We start from the raw sequence: 12,958 nt of genomic DNA, 5'->3' as shown, positions 1-12,958 counted from the left end.
AAGCGACACATAAATAATATCAGTGTATGTCATAGCCTGAATGTATATCAATGCATGCAAACCATTATAAGAACAGATTGGGTAGTGGTAATTTTTGTGATAAATTTTGGTAATATGCAACAGGCACTAAGGGTTGTTGAAAACTATCAAAAATATTTCTCATACGCTGTGACAGTGGACCAACGTACATTCAGTCTTACCTGTTTTTTTTTTTCCAATGCAAATTCAATAGCCACAGTTACTCTCTATCATGTTGGCAACACATTAAGAAACTGGTGCCATTACTTAACGTGGAATTGAAGGTGCTATGTTTAAATGGCCGTACCCAAAAAAAATTTTTTTTTATTAATTTGAGTAAGATTGTGTTTTACTTTTAAGTAACAAATTTTGTGACAAATTTGACAGTTTCATGTTATAAATGGATGTCCCCAAAGTTTTTTTTTAAAAATTAATTGGTGTCAGATTGTGTTTTGATTAACGTATTTATTCATGTGACAAATACGGCAGTTTCATTCGTTCGAATCATTTATACAAGCCACTAGGTCACTATGACCCATCATGGCCCATGGGCCCTGCCGGATTACCCATCGAGTGAAGGGATGTTTAAAAAGCAAATTTCAAGCACGATCGTGGTAATAATACCGCGGACGCAGGTCACGGGACATCTCGGCAGGTGTCCAAGACCGTGGGCAGGGGAGCACACCGCCGACAAACGAAATGATTTTCCACCCAAATGTAATTGAATAAAAATAAAAAAAATAAAGGAAAAAATTACGTGAAACAGCCTAATTGTAACGAAATAAAAAGTATTTCTATTGAGTCGAATTTCAATGATTTGTATGCTTGAATTGTAACGGAATGAGGCAAAGGAATGGACTGAAATATGTGGCAATGCGAAACAAACTGAACGAATGTAAATGCGTGCAGGGGAGTACACCACTTCGCTTGTTTCGCATTGCCACGCCGGCACCATTTACGTTCATTTGGCGGCGGTGTGATGATTTTTCACCCAAATGTAATTGAATGAAAATAAAAAAAAGTGAAGGAAAATATTACGTGAAACAGCGTTAAAAAGAACCTAGTTGTAACGAAATACAAGTATGTATTTCTATTGAATGAATTCTCGGTGTTTGCATGCTTGAGTTGTAACGGAACTAAGCGAAGGAAAGGACCGGGATACGTGGCAATGTGAGCGGTGCCCCGGCGTGTGCAGATATTCAGCCCCGAGGAGCTGCAGCTGGCGGGCGGCCCGGGGGCCGGCGAGCGCGAGGGCAAGCCCTGCGACGCGCTGCTCAACCCGGAGCTGGAGGAGGCGCTGCTCATCGACCACATCGAGGAGATGCAGAAGGAGAAGGACATCCTCACCTCCACGCTGCCCCGCCTCACCAGGGCCACCTCGGACGACGACATGCTGTCCACGGACATGGACGACGGCAGCCTGGACGACGTGGCGGGCCACATCGAGGAGGTGGAGCACGACGGTGAGCCCCTTTGTCCTTCCTCGTCCTTCCTGGTCGACTTCCCTTCTTTGTCCTTCCTGTCGACCTCCCTTCTTTGTCCTTCCTGTCGACCTCCCTTCTTTGTCCTTCCTGGTCGACTTCCCGATCCCTTATAGTTAGTGTTGGGCCGATTCCTAAAATATACCGATTCCGATTCCATTTTCGATTCTTAAATTAAAGGGTTGATTCTTCGAATCCGATTCCGATTCCTTAATTTTTATCTGACAATGTTCAACAGAGTAATATACTAAGAAAAAAAAGGTTGTTTATGATTTTAAAAATGTAATTATGTTGTGTTTCATTTTCTGTGCAGAAATTAACATTATATACAGCTTATATAATGTTAAAAAGTATGTTCATTACCATCAAGTTACGCTACCTTGTATTTCTAGCACAATTTGGCCTTTTAACCTTGCATATAGTTAGACGAAACACGTGTTCAAACACTGCCAATAATCAAAGATGTCTAATGACTTAAATTGTAAATAATGTTATAACTTAACAAACTTTAGATACCTTACATTATCAACTCAATTAATTAATTGTAAAAAAAGAGGGTTTGTACGGTTAGGTTAAGAATTTTATTTTCAAGCACAACTAAATAATGATCCAAATAAAATGTCAATATAACCTCGTTTATACATATTTCAAGGGACCATGGCGAAAAAAAAATAAAAAAGGGAAATGTAAAAATAATACTTTATTATCTCATTATGATGGAAATAAAACAAATATGCACCACACTAAAATAAAATGTCAGAGATGCTTACGTTTTAATATATTATCTAGAACTTAATTATCTCACTTGGTGAAAAGAATAAATCCATCCAGTCTTGCAGTTCCTCACAATCGTAAAGAGAAAATAAATTTTCGGTTCTTGAGTAAGAAAGTTCTGTGCAATTTTTAGCATCTCAAAATTTTCACATTTTATGGTGAGATTTTCTTACACAAAATATTTAAACTCTTCAAATAATCGCGTGTTAACATTTAATTCATTTCAGAAATTTATCGGAAACAATTCTGTTAAACTAACACAACTACTTTCAAAAGATTGTTTATGTTTGCCGTTTGGTAATAAAAATTTACGAACGTTTCCGCAGCAATGTTTGGAAATTCAGACTTGCCAACTGCCTTTCCAAAATATATCTAACGTAAAACGAGCATCGCTTAACACGCACAAGAACGCCGATTTAAAGCAATTTGGTTATGTTGCTTTTAAACTTATTTTAATATGGTTGCAATAATCCACTGTGAATTTGGGTAAAATTTTATTCAAAAATTATTTCATTTTAATTCTTTAAAGTTTAATGTGTAGAGATGTTCACGTTCACGTCACCAAAGATTTTGTTCATGGCCGTATGGTTTACCATGGCAGGTAGCACAAAAAAAAATTAGATTGTTTACAATGGCAAATGTAGCTGCCATGATCAAATAGTTAACGTTTACATTATTTGCCGTTTACATTTACATAATTTTCTTTAAACATTTATGGTTTTGTCTAATTATTTTTGAAGGTTTGCTATTAAATGCAGTGCTGCTGCAACGTAATTTCCTAAAAATGCTTTCGCTTAAAGTGGGAAAGTAGATACTGCATTTGTACAGTAGGGAAAATGGCGGTGCAAGTAAATAAATACGTTAATCACCGTAATTCGTAAATCAGTTCCGTAAAAAAAGATTGTATTATGTAGTTTTAAAAATTATATTTGCATGCATTTTAATATTTTCTTACGTTGCGTAGATTATGTATTTTGCAAACTTAAAAACAATGCAGGAATCGGTCATGGTCGATTCCAAAACCATTGTATTCTGAATCCCACGATTCCAGTGGAATCGGTGGAACCGACCGATTCCGGAATCGGAATCGACCCATCACTACTTATAGTGGTTCCTTTCTGTGCAGGGCCTGGATAGAAACCAAGTGTCCTTGTTATGTAATGTTCAACTTTTCAAACACCACAATTTAAAAAAAAAAAAAAAAAATCTTAAGGATTGTAAACATTACTCTGTGGCAGTAAGTAACTGTAAACGTGATCTGTGCATATCACATTACTTTTAGGTTTTCCCCATGAATTCTTTTAGCAATAAGCTAGTAATTTTAATCCTATCGGAGAAAACCGAAGCATTAAAAGAATCTCAATCTCAACTAGACACCTGCGAGTACTCGAAATTCGAGTTTCGAGTCGAGTTTTTTAGTAATACTCGAACTCGAGCTCGTGGCTTTTCAACAACTCGAAATTCGAGCGAGCTTTTCTTGCACTCTACCTATAGAAAAAAAAACTCTCATTATATCGGAATAAAAGTCTTACAACACTATTATCCTTTACTTTATAATGTAACATGATCGACCGTATACATGAACACATCATTTTTACGTACCCGGGATTTACGAATTTCCGTGATTAATTTTTTTTACTTCTATAATTTTCCGCATAGCATTAATGTATCACTTTCCTGCTTTATGCGGAAGTATTTCCCGCTTTATGCGGAAACATTTCCCGCATTTTACTGTAAAAAGCGTTTAAATTGTCCGGGGTCTCATCATTTACGCCATTAAATGTGTGATATAAAGTCCCGTTTAAAATTTTTATGAAAGTTCCTGCCAGTAATGGCGCACGTAAATATAAATATGAAGAAAAGACAAATGAACAACAACTTACGAAGAAATATGGATGATGTACCATAACTACAGTACAATTCCAATAGTTATCTTAAGATAATTACCATAAAAAGAACTAAAGATTCTTTGTAGATACCATAACTACTGCAGAAGCATGATAGTTACCACATTTGCACTATAGTTGCCGTAATAACCGAGATGTGTATTTACCGTGATGGTAATGTATTTATTTAGGACATATTAAAATTAAAGAACATTATTGAAAAAAAAAGGATGTTAAATCTTGATATGTACGGTTGGCACATGTTGCTAAGAAATAATGTGATCTGAAAGAATGCAGTACTACTACGAAAAGTGAAAAGGGTACTCGTGGATTTTTAGGTTATGGCAGTCTCTCTTTCGTTTTTCAGTAATATCGGCCGAAAATTAACAAGAGTATTGGAAGTTGGCAGAAATGCCGATTCAACTAAATATTGGCAAAATCGGCTTCTTCAGTACAGCTCTACATTTGATGACATGAGTAAACATATTTCAGACTACAGGACATTGAAAAAGACTTTAATTTCCATGTAGATTTATTGTGCGTAAGTTTTTTTTGCAAGTGTAAATTGAATTAAGTAAAATGCTTCTATTTTTAATACTTTAAATTGATTAAACTTAATGACAAGTTACAGATATTTGACACTAATTTTGAGGTTAAACAATTTGGTAAATATGTAGAGTAACGGTATATGCGAAAAAAAATGCTAAAAATCTATGCTCTTTCACTTCCTCTTTTCAAATCAACCGGCGGAGATAAGAAATTCCAAATACTTTAGGAGATATAGAATTTTTTAATTTTGCAATACAACACCTGTACAACCATTAGACCGACGCCATTTTTGTTATTTTGCCGTATGTTCGTGAATGCTTAATAAATAAAATGGTCGATTAGGTCAGGTCAGTTACATTATTAATACTTTCAAACTAAGCGGACATAAAAAATAATGTGAATTAATTTCAATGGTTCTTTAGTTTTAAAGTATTTATAATGTAACTGACCTGACCTAACAAACCCGGACAAATGATGAACATTAACAACTCACGTAAAATATTTTTGTTACTTATTACTTGCGCAACAATATCCAAATAAAAAATAAGACTTTAAAATTAGAAACGTTAAAAACCCACCTAAGTTGGAGGCGGGTACATTTCCTTTGCCATTAGAAGGAAATGATGTAGTCGTTCACCTACGTCGCGATACCTCCGACGGAACATTAATAAATAAATAAATAATCACGTATTGGTTCATTTGAATACTGGCCAATCACGGAACTGTCACGTGACAAAATTGTCCAATAAGAAACATAATAGATACTCGTAAACCAGAAACAATGGTGATCGCCACATGAATACCCAGGTATTGTGATGAAAATTAAAAAATTCGATATTCCTAAAGTATTTGGAATTTCTTATCTCCGCCGGTTGATTTGAAAAGAGGAAGTGAAAGAGCATAGAATAAAAGTATTTTCGGAATTTTAGCATTTTTTTTTCCGCATATACCGCGACTCTACATATTTACCAACAATTTTACTAAAGCATTCCAGCCACACAGGTTGCCAGCGAGAAATGCTTCTCATCTGCTGTAAACACCATCTCCAATCGTAGAGCTAATTTAACTCCTGAACGTGCAGAACAAATTATTTTTCTGCATGATAGATTGAAGAACAGAATTTAATACTCTGTGACAATCTCTCTCAGAATTTTTGTGCCGAAAAGTGGAAATGTTGAAACAATGTGAATGTACTTTTCAAACAACATGATTTTTGGTGCCCAGTTAGTTGAAGCTCAGTAAGGACTCCAGAAAAATTGACAAAGATGAAATTATTCCAAAGATATGTTACATTTACACAAACATATACGTACTTGTAAACTGTGGTTATGTTAGTTGGATGATATCAGTTGCTAATGAACCAATGGAAACAGGTTAGATTCAATGGAAAACATGTTTTTTTTCCTAGCAGTGCAAATTATAAAAGCACTCTGTAAATAGTTACCCAAAATTAATAAGCCCACTTCATTTTAATACTTTATTCAAACATTATACCTACTAAGTTTAAGGTAAAAATAATTTCCCAAAAGTGTAACTGTATCACAAAAGCTCAAGCTTCGAGAACTTTCAAGTAAGCTCGCTCGAGCTTGGCTCAAAGTAAAATTCTTAGGCTTGCAGACCTCTAATGTAGGTCTATCTATTTAGTAGGCTAACAATGATAATGGTTTCTTTTTTTATTTCCATATTTTTCTCAAAAGTTCTCACATTTTATTACTCCATCACAGTAAATTTATGTGCAATAAACTTTAAAAAAAAACTCGAACTCGACTCGATACTCGCGAGTATTTTAGCAAACTCGCTCGAGCTCGACTCGAAGTGAAAATCTTCTGCTCGCAGAAGCCTAATCTCAACCACTCTAGAGTCCTGGGTTTTCACTCCCCCCCTCCCCTCCCCCCCGGTCACCCACTCCTCCTTTCCAACAGCCCTGTCTACATGATCTGAATGGTTGCGAACTCTTGCTGAGGGAGTTGCACATTGTTTGGCAATGGTGCATTAAAAATAAGTATGTTTGATTGCAAATCTGTAGACCCATCTCTTGACTATGCCTAGCTTCCATTCTCACCTGCCAGAGAATACGAGCAGTGTGTAAGGAGGCATTATCTGGAATCAAGAATGGCAAAAAAAAAATGTTAATATTGTGTGGTGATAGGATTATAAATGAGAATAGATTGGATGGATAGGTAGCGTTTGAACATTTTATTGCTGAATATTCAGGAGTGTTGTGACAAAAAAATTTCATCTTTGTAATATGTGCAAGTGGCAATATGTAAATTAATTCAACTCAGACAGTACATGTAGTTCTTGGTAGGTACCTGCAAGTATTCAAATATTTTGTATTTTTAATAGAATAATTTAATACACAATTTAAATTTTAAGGTAAAATAACTTGTTTAATTAATTATTACTGATATACTCCATACTGGTCTAAGAAAGTTAATATTGGTTAGTTGTTACATACGAGAGTTGTCTGAAAAATTTCCGTTGTCAACATGAAGATGGCAGCACTCGTCAACAAAATTTAGGTGGTTAACTTTATGTTAAACAAGGAAAACATTTTTAAGCATAAATGAGAATTCTAACATAATTAAATTAAATATATACTGGATGCTTGCCATTTTGGTAAGAAGATAGGAAAAGTTGTTTTTTAACTTTCTTTTATTTCAGGCTTGTAAGCAGTTTAAAGTAATGGAAGACCTGATTCATTTGCTATATTATTTTCTATGTATATTAATAATCCTGCAACCAAATATTTGGTTTACACTTGTTTTTACCATTTGTTGATGAGAAAAAAAAAATTAGCTTATGAAAATTGATTCTACTGCAATATATTAAATGAAGTAGACTCCAAGACACATGGTAAATCAACCTAATGATTCAAACTAATGCTGCATCATGGGGTATTATTATTATTTTTATTATATAAGTTTAATTCAACTCTTGTTTATTTTGGTGTATGATCCCAGGACAACCTGTGTTTTTGTGAGATGTTTTTAAGAATAAAAAACTCTGCATCTATCCAGGTAAATACAGTATGTTTATTTTTTTTTCGTAGAAAATTAAAATATTTGAATGGGAGGAAACACAATATTTGTATCAGAACCTGATTTAAATGGTTTCATGTTGGTGGCTGTGACCTAGAAGTACATACTTGGCTATTTTCATCAGTGTATAGTATCGGAGCCATCCGGTTCAGAAGGGTTCCATGGTTTGTTAAAAATAGACCAAGTTACTATAATAATGAGAACATTTTAAACTGTAGTTGAACATAGCATAATTGCAAATGCAGAACCTTGTGTTTTTAGTTTTCGGTGATTTTTCAAACTCCAACAGCCAGAAAACAACAAAAAATTTCCTGTATCAGCTGATTGTGATGATAAATTTCTGTTGTGCAACTGTACCAACCAAAGGAAAATAAAAAAAAAATTTCAACCTCGTTATAAGTAGAGACCGGAAAAATTCGTGCTTTCGACGACCTCTAGGATGGACTCCACAATCTCCAACACACTCAGGCAAATGCCACCTGCTCATTGGCTACTGACTCGTGACACGTGTCAACTGGGACGCTTGCGATTCGATACTTTTTTGGTTGAAGGTTTTCCATTGGCTCACAAAATCCTTCAGATGAACTGTGAGCCAATCGCAGAAACAATATAAAGGTACAGTTGCTTGGATTCTAGCATATCGTGGAACGAATACGCGAATTTTTCCAGTCTCTAGTTATATAAGTTATAAGTAGAGACACCTGTATTTCGCGAATACATTTCGGTCAAGGTATGTCACAAAACACTGTAGCTTTTTCTTAGAGTAATGGCGAATCGTGTGCGTGCAGCAGTACGGTATCCACATTCCCATTGGCCCTGTCAAGTGCGGGAAAAAAACCTCTCGCCGACCACAGCCAATAACTACAAGAAAGAAAAACTACGGTTTTGCGATGCACCTAGACACGAAATGTATTCGCGAAATACAGGTGTCCCTAGTTATGTCATCAGTTCGGACGGTGGTGAGACGGTGGTTGGGTGCGAGGTGAGGCCTGTGCGAGCGAGTCTGGCACGTCGCACGTGTGTGTATGCTTTGAATATATATACTGTATAGAAGTCGCGAGTGGATAGGATTTACTCTACGTTTTTCAGAAGTGTATGATGAGCAGCTTGGGAACTTCACCGCTGCAGTGCGCTGCCGTAACGCCCTGTATCGTCTTAGTTGTTATTTACGCGTTAGAGCGCAGCACTGTCGCCCGCTGTCATCCCCGCACCCCCCACCTATCATTCACTGCAGCTGAAGGTCGTTCAACGGGAGGGGGAAGGGGTGTTTGAAGAGTTCGACACTTGTCCGCTAGGGACCACCACAAGTCGAGGCCCTAGAGATGGTGGCGATTGCGGCGGTGAATTAACCAACTACCTCAAAACCGTGTTAGAAATTTTAACCTGGGCTGGCGACGTCATATACTGTATATATATTCAAAGGTGTATGTGCGTGTGTGTGTGCGCAGTGTTGCTGATGCAGCCGGCGCGAAGGCAGCGCTGCCCGGCCCAGCGGTCCGTGGTGTCGCGCTCCATGTCGGGGGGGGAGACCGCCGCCTTGCACCGGGCCAGGGACCTGAAGCGCCAGTCCTCCTCCGACGTGCTGTCCTCGCGCCTGCCCCCCTCCTCCGCCCTCGAGTGCGACACGGACGAGGACCCCATCATGGTCTGACGCGCGGACTAGCGCGCCCGGGTTCCCCGTCTCGTCGTGCTTCCCTTCCCCCCCTTCTTCCCTCTCGGCTCCCACGTCCGAGAGAGCGTCGACCGCCTCGCGTCGGCAGGACGTGCGAAAGTTACCAAACAGCGACGTATGCCAGCTCGTGCAGATGCATTTATTTTTTCTCTTGCTGCCCAGCATTTACACGCTCTTATTTTCTGTTCCCCAAGGGTGACTTCCCGCCGTTTATTTTTTAAACTAGCAGGCTCTTTTACCGGCACGTAGTTACTCTTTCCACGTTTCAGACGGTTGTTCGGGACTTCAAATCGACAAGCGGAATGACCGGCTATTTTTTACGTCCGGACGTAACAAAAGTATTTTTTATACTGTCGTAGGAAGTGATTTCCAGCTGTTGCTGTTATTTTATGGGAATTGCTGTTTCGAAGCTCTTCTTTGTTATGTAATGTAATAAATACGTGTTAGTAAATTCTTGTGTGTGCAAAAGATGACTTTGTGGTTCATGTACACAGATTATTACTTGATTTTGTTGCTCTGTAAATCTTAACTTTAAAACTTACTTTTTCTCCTAAATTATTTGTCAAAATCAAACACTTCACTCTGCAAACTAGTTGAGCATTTAAGTTTGAACATTTAGACAGCTTTGTATATTTTGCAGTGGTAAAACATTTCTGATTTGTTTACGGTGGACTTAACTGTCTACAAATATAAGTTGATTTTTAGTAGAATGGCTCCTGAGTTTGGATGCTTCTCCTTAATGTTTGTAAAACACTGTTGTAAATTGTGACATATGTTGATAATTTGTGCAGTCAAATGGCTGTGCATTCTGCCAATGGAGATTCGGAACATAGTGAACGTTGCACACGAAGGAAATTACGCTTCCGTAGTCAAAACAGTGTTTGTACTTTGTTGTTAAACAGATTGAACAGGGGCACATTCAGTGTTTTAACTTTCCAACTCATGTTGTTAGTATTATTGTGAAGCAGATGTTTAAAAAGTTGTGTATGTATTTTGGAATTTATTAAAAAAATATCTTTTGTAGTTTACCTGATATACGTAAATGATATTTTTGTTCTTTTTTTTTACAATGTAGATGTTGCTCTGTACACAGTGGAAGAGATTGGTTGTGCTTCTGTAATTGTAATTTTGTAATTAGGGTTCTGTACTAACACACATTTTGCATTAATGAAGCAGAATAAATTGCAGTTAACTGTAATGAATTTTCTGCATGCACATTATCTACTTTTATTTGGCTGTATCATGTTATAGTCCAGGAAGTGAAATACTGTGTGTGCGTACTGCAACCTTGCAGTTGTAAATAAAGCTAGTGCACTCTCCGTGGTTAAGAGTACTGTATTCTACAATTGAAGACTTTGCCTTGGCACACGACTGTCACGCTTTTGTTTGCGTGATGATGAAGATAAGACAAGGGGAGTGGAGTCTGGAAAAGCTTTACCAAATAAAGTATGTAGCTTTGAAGACTTTGAATTGTAATTCAGTTGTTACTTAGTTAATGTGTTTTACTATTATTAATACATGTATTAATATTGTATTTCTTTCATTATCTTATTGCAAGTTCGGCAAAAGATTATTCAGATGTTGGTGAACTGATGCGTTATGTATGTTTTGGTGTGTCTGTATACTTGTTGACAGTTTAAGAGAGAGAGAGAGAGAAGTATTGTTTATTCCAGTTTGCATTTATTGTGTTGTGTGGGGGGACACTATACATGTAAACTTTTGTGGTAATAGTCTGATAGACTTTGTATGTTTGACAAAACACACAGGAATATTTTACAGCCATTTGTTGCCTATCTTTTTCAAAAACTATCTTGTATTCAAACGTCTTCATATTATAATATTGAAATGATGTTGAACACAGTTGCTGGAATTGTCTGCTTATTACAATTGTGTTTTTAGTTTTATTATGATGTGATTTAGTTTATTTTTAAATCACTGCAAGAATGCCAGTTTATAATGGTTGTAACCAAATTATTTTTGTATTAAAAAATAATCAGAATTTTTTCCTCATTTGCAGTATACTTAAATATTTCTTGTTTGAAAGTTTTTCCTGTTTAATAAGTTTGTATATAAAATTTTCCACTATATGCAATACATAAAATTAAATTATACATATTTTTTTCCCATTTTAATACAATTTTATAGTTACAAAAAATTTAATAATTTTAATACTATGTATAGAGCTTTATTGTTGTGTAAAGAATTTATATACTTAATTTGGTTTCTGAACGCGACGAAAAATTATGTATTCTATTTTTTGCTACCTACATGTTACAACACTCATTGTGGAGTCATAAATGTGATGATTGACCAAAATTCTGTCTGGTTTTTTCAATCCCAAAATAATTTTTACTGCAGAAGGTCCCATCACCATCAGTTTGTAACAAGTGTTGACAAAAAAAATTATATTAACACAAGAAGCAAATAAAATAAGAGTTCAGTTTCAACTGTCAAAAGTATAACAATATATGTAAAATAATATTAATAACTATTATAGAAATTATTGAATATACATATATAAAACTATAGTAGGCTCCAGTACTTATATTTTGAAACTTTTGACTGTTGTGTTTTTATGATCAGGTTTTGATATTAGTACTTTTAACTCTAGTTATTCACTTGTTTTAGTATTTACGATGACTATGTATATACCTATTTCAGCGGTTAAAAAAAAAAATTACATCAAATTTTGACTAGAATCAAGATACATTAATTTACAATTGCATTTGTTTATTTTGCTTTTAAATTGCAAGTTGCATCTTTTTTAATGTGGTATATGTATGCAGCAATTAAGCGACTATTTTGTGATCATGGTGATAGATCTATTGTGACTGTTGATTTATACATATTTTCAACAACTGTGTTCACGTTTTGTGCACAGCATAACAGGTCCCATGTTGTGTTGTGGGTTGTATTCCATGGTAGTAGACATTTAAGTTTTTTCCCAGATACGGGTACGTAATAAGAAATAAATAGTTATTGTTTATTACATGTATAATATCTCAAATAGTTCGTATTTTAATTGCAGACACAATCTTTTTCACTAGTGTTTCACTTTAGCAGTGAAAGAACTTTGATTATTTGTTTTAGAATTGAATTGAAATCCTGCTGCAGTTGGGCATAAGTCTGTTGGCAAGCAGTTCCTTCCTCTCAGACTGAACTGTATAACATTCCCCGCTGTCATCTTCTCATCCTCTAAACTATTTCAGTCATCGTTCTTACGACCAACATTCTTTTTCAAATACTGGTTTAAGTTCTTGTCAACAATCATGCCTTTGAATGATTTTACGCCACTGTTTGTAGTTGTGTGTTTGAACTGCTGAAAATGGCTAGTTTTCGATTGCTTGCTTGAATTACTTGGATTAAAATGCAGTGTTTTTTTTAAATAACTTTTTAACAATAACATTAGTTCTTCAATTAAATTTGTGATTCTGGGTTGGGGGGGGGGGGGGGGAAGTAATTTCCTGTTTGACGTTTCTGAAAGGATACTTTATAGTTTTATTCAGATAGCCTTTTATTTAAGGTCATTTTATAATC

The 12,958-nt window shown here is 35.9% G+C and overlaps 1 protein-coding gene across 4 annotated transcripts in view; it reads left to right on the top strand.

Annotated features, from left to right (window-relative positions):
- The window catches only part of LOC134542227 (unconventional myosin-IXAa-like), a 79,559-nt gene extending 66,686 nt beyond the window's left edge, over positions 1 to 12,873 (top strand). For all 4 annotated transcript variants that reach the window (XM_063386315.1, XM_063386312.1, XM_063386314.1 and 1 more), the window contains 2 exons: positions 1,214 to 1,481; positions 9,198 to 12,873. In XM_063386315.1, the coding sequence (XP_063242385.1) occupies positions 1,214 to 1,481; positions 9,198 to 9,400 (471 nt within the window). In that variant the 3' untranslated portion in view covers positions 9,401 to 12,873. The remainder of the gene's footprint in view (positions 1 to 1,213; positions 1,482 to 9,197) is intronic.
- Positions 12,874 to 12,958: the final 85 nt, after the last annotated feature.

Source organism: Bacillus rossius (assembly GCF_032445375.1).
Source record: "Bacillus rossius redtenbacheri isolate Brsri chromosome 4 unlocalized genomic scaffold, Brsri_v3 Brsri_v3_scf4_2, whole genome shotgun sequence".
In the NCBI taxonomy this organism is placed as follows: Eukaryota; Metazoa; Arthropoda; class Insecta; order Phasmatodea; family Bacillidae; genus Bacillus; species Bacillus rossius.
This window is presented reverse-complemented; position numbering and strand designations above follow the sequence as displayed.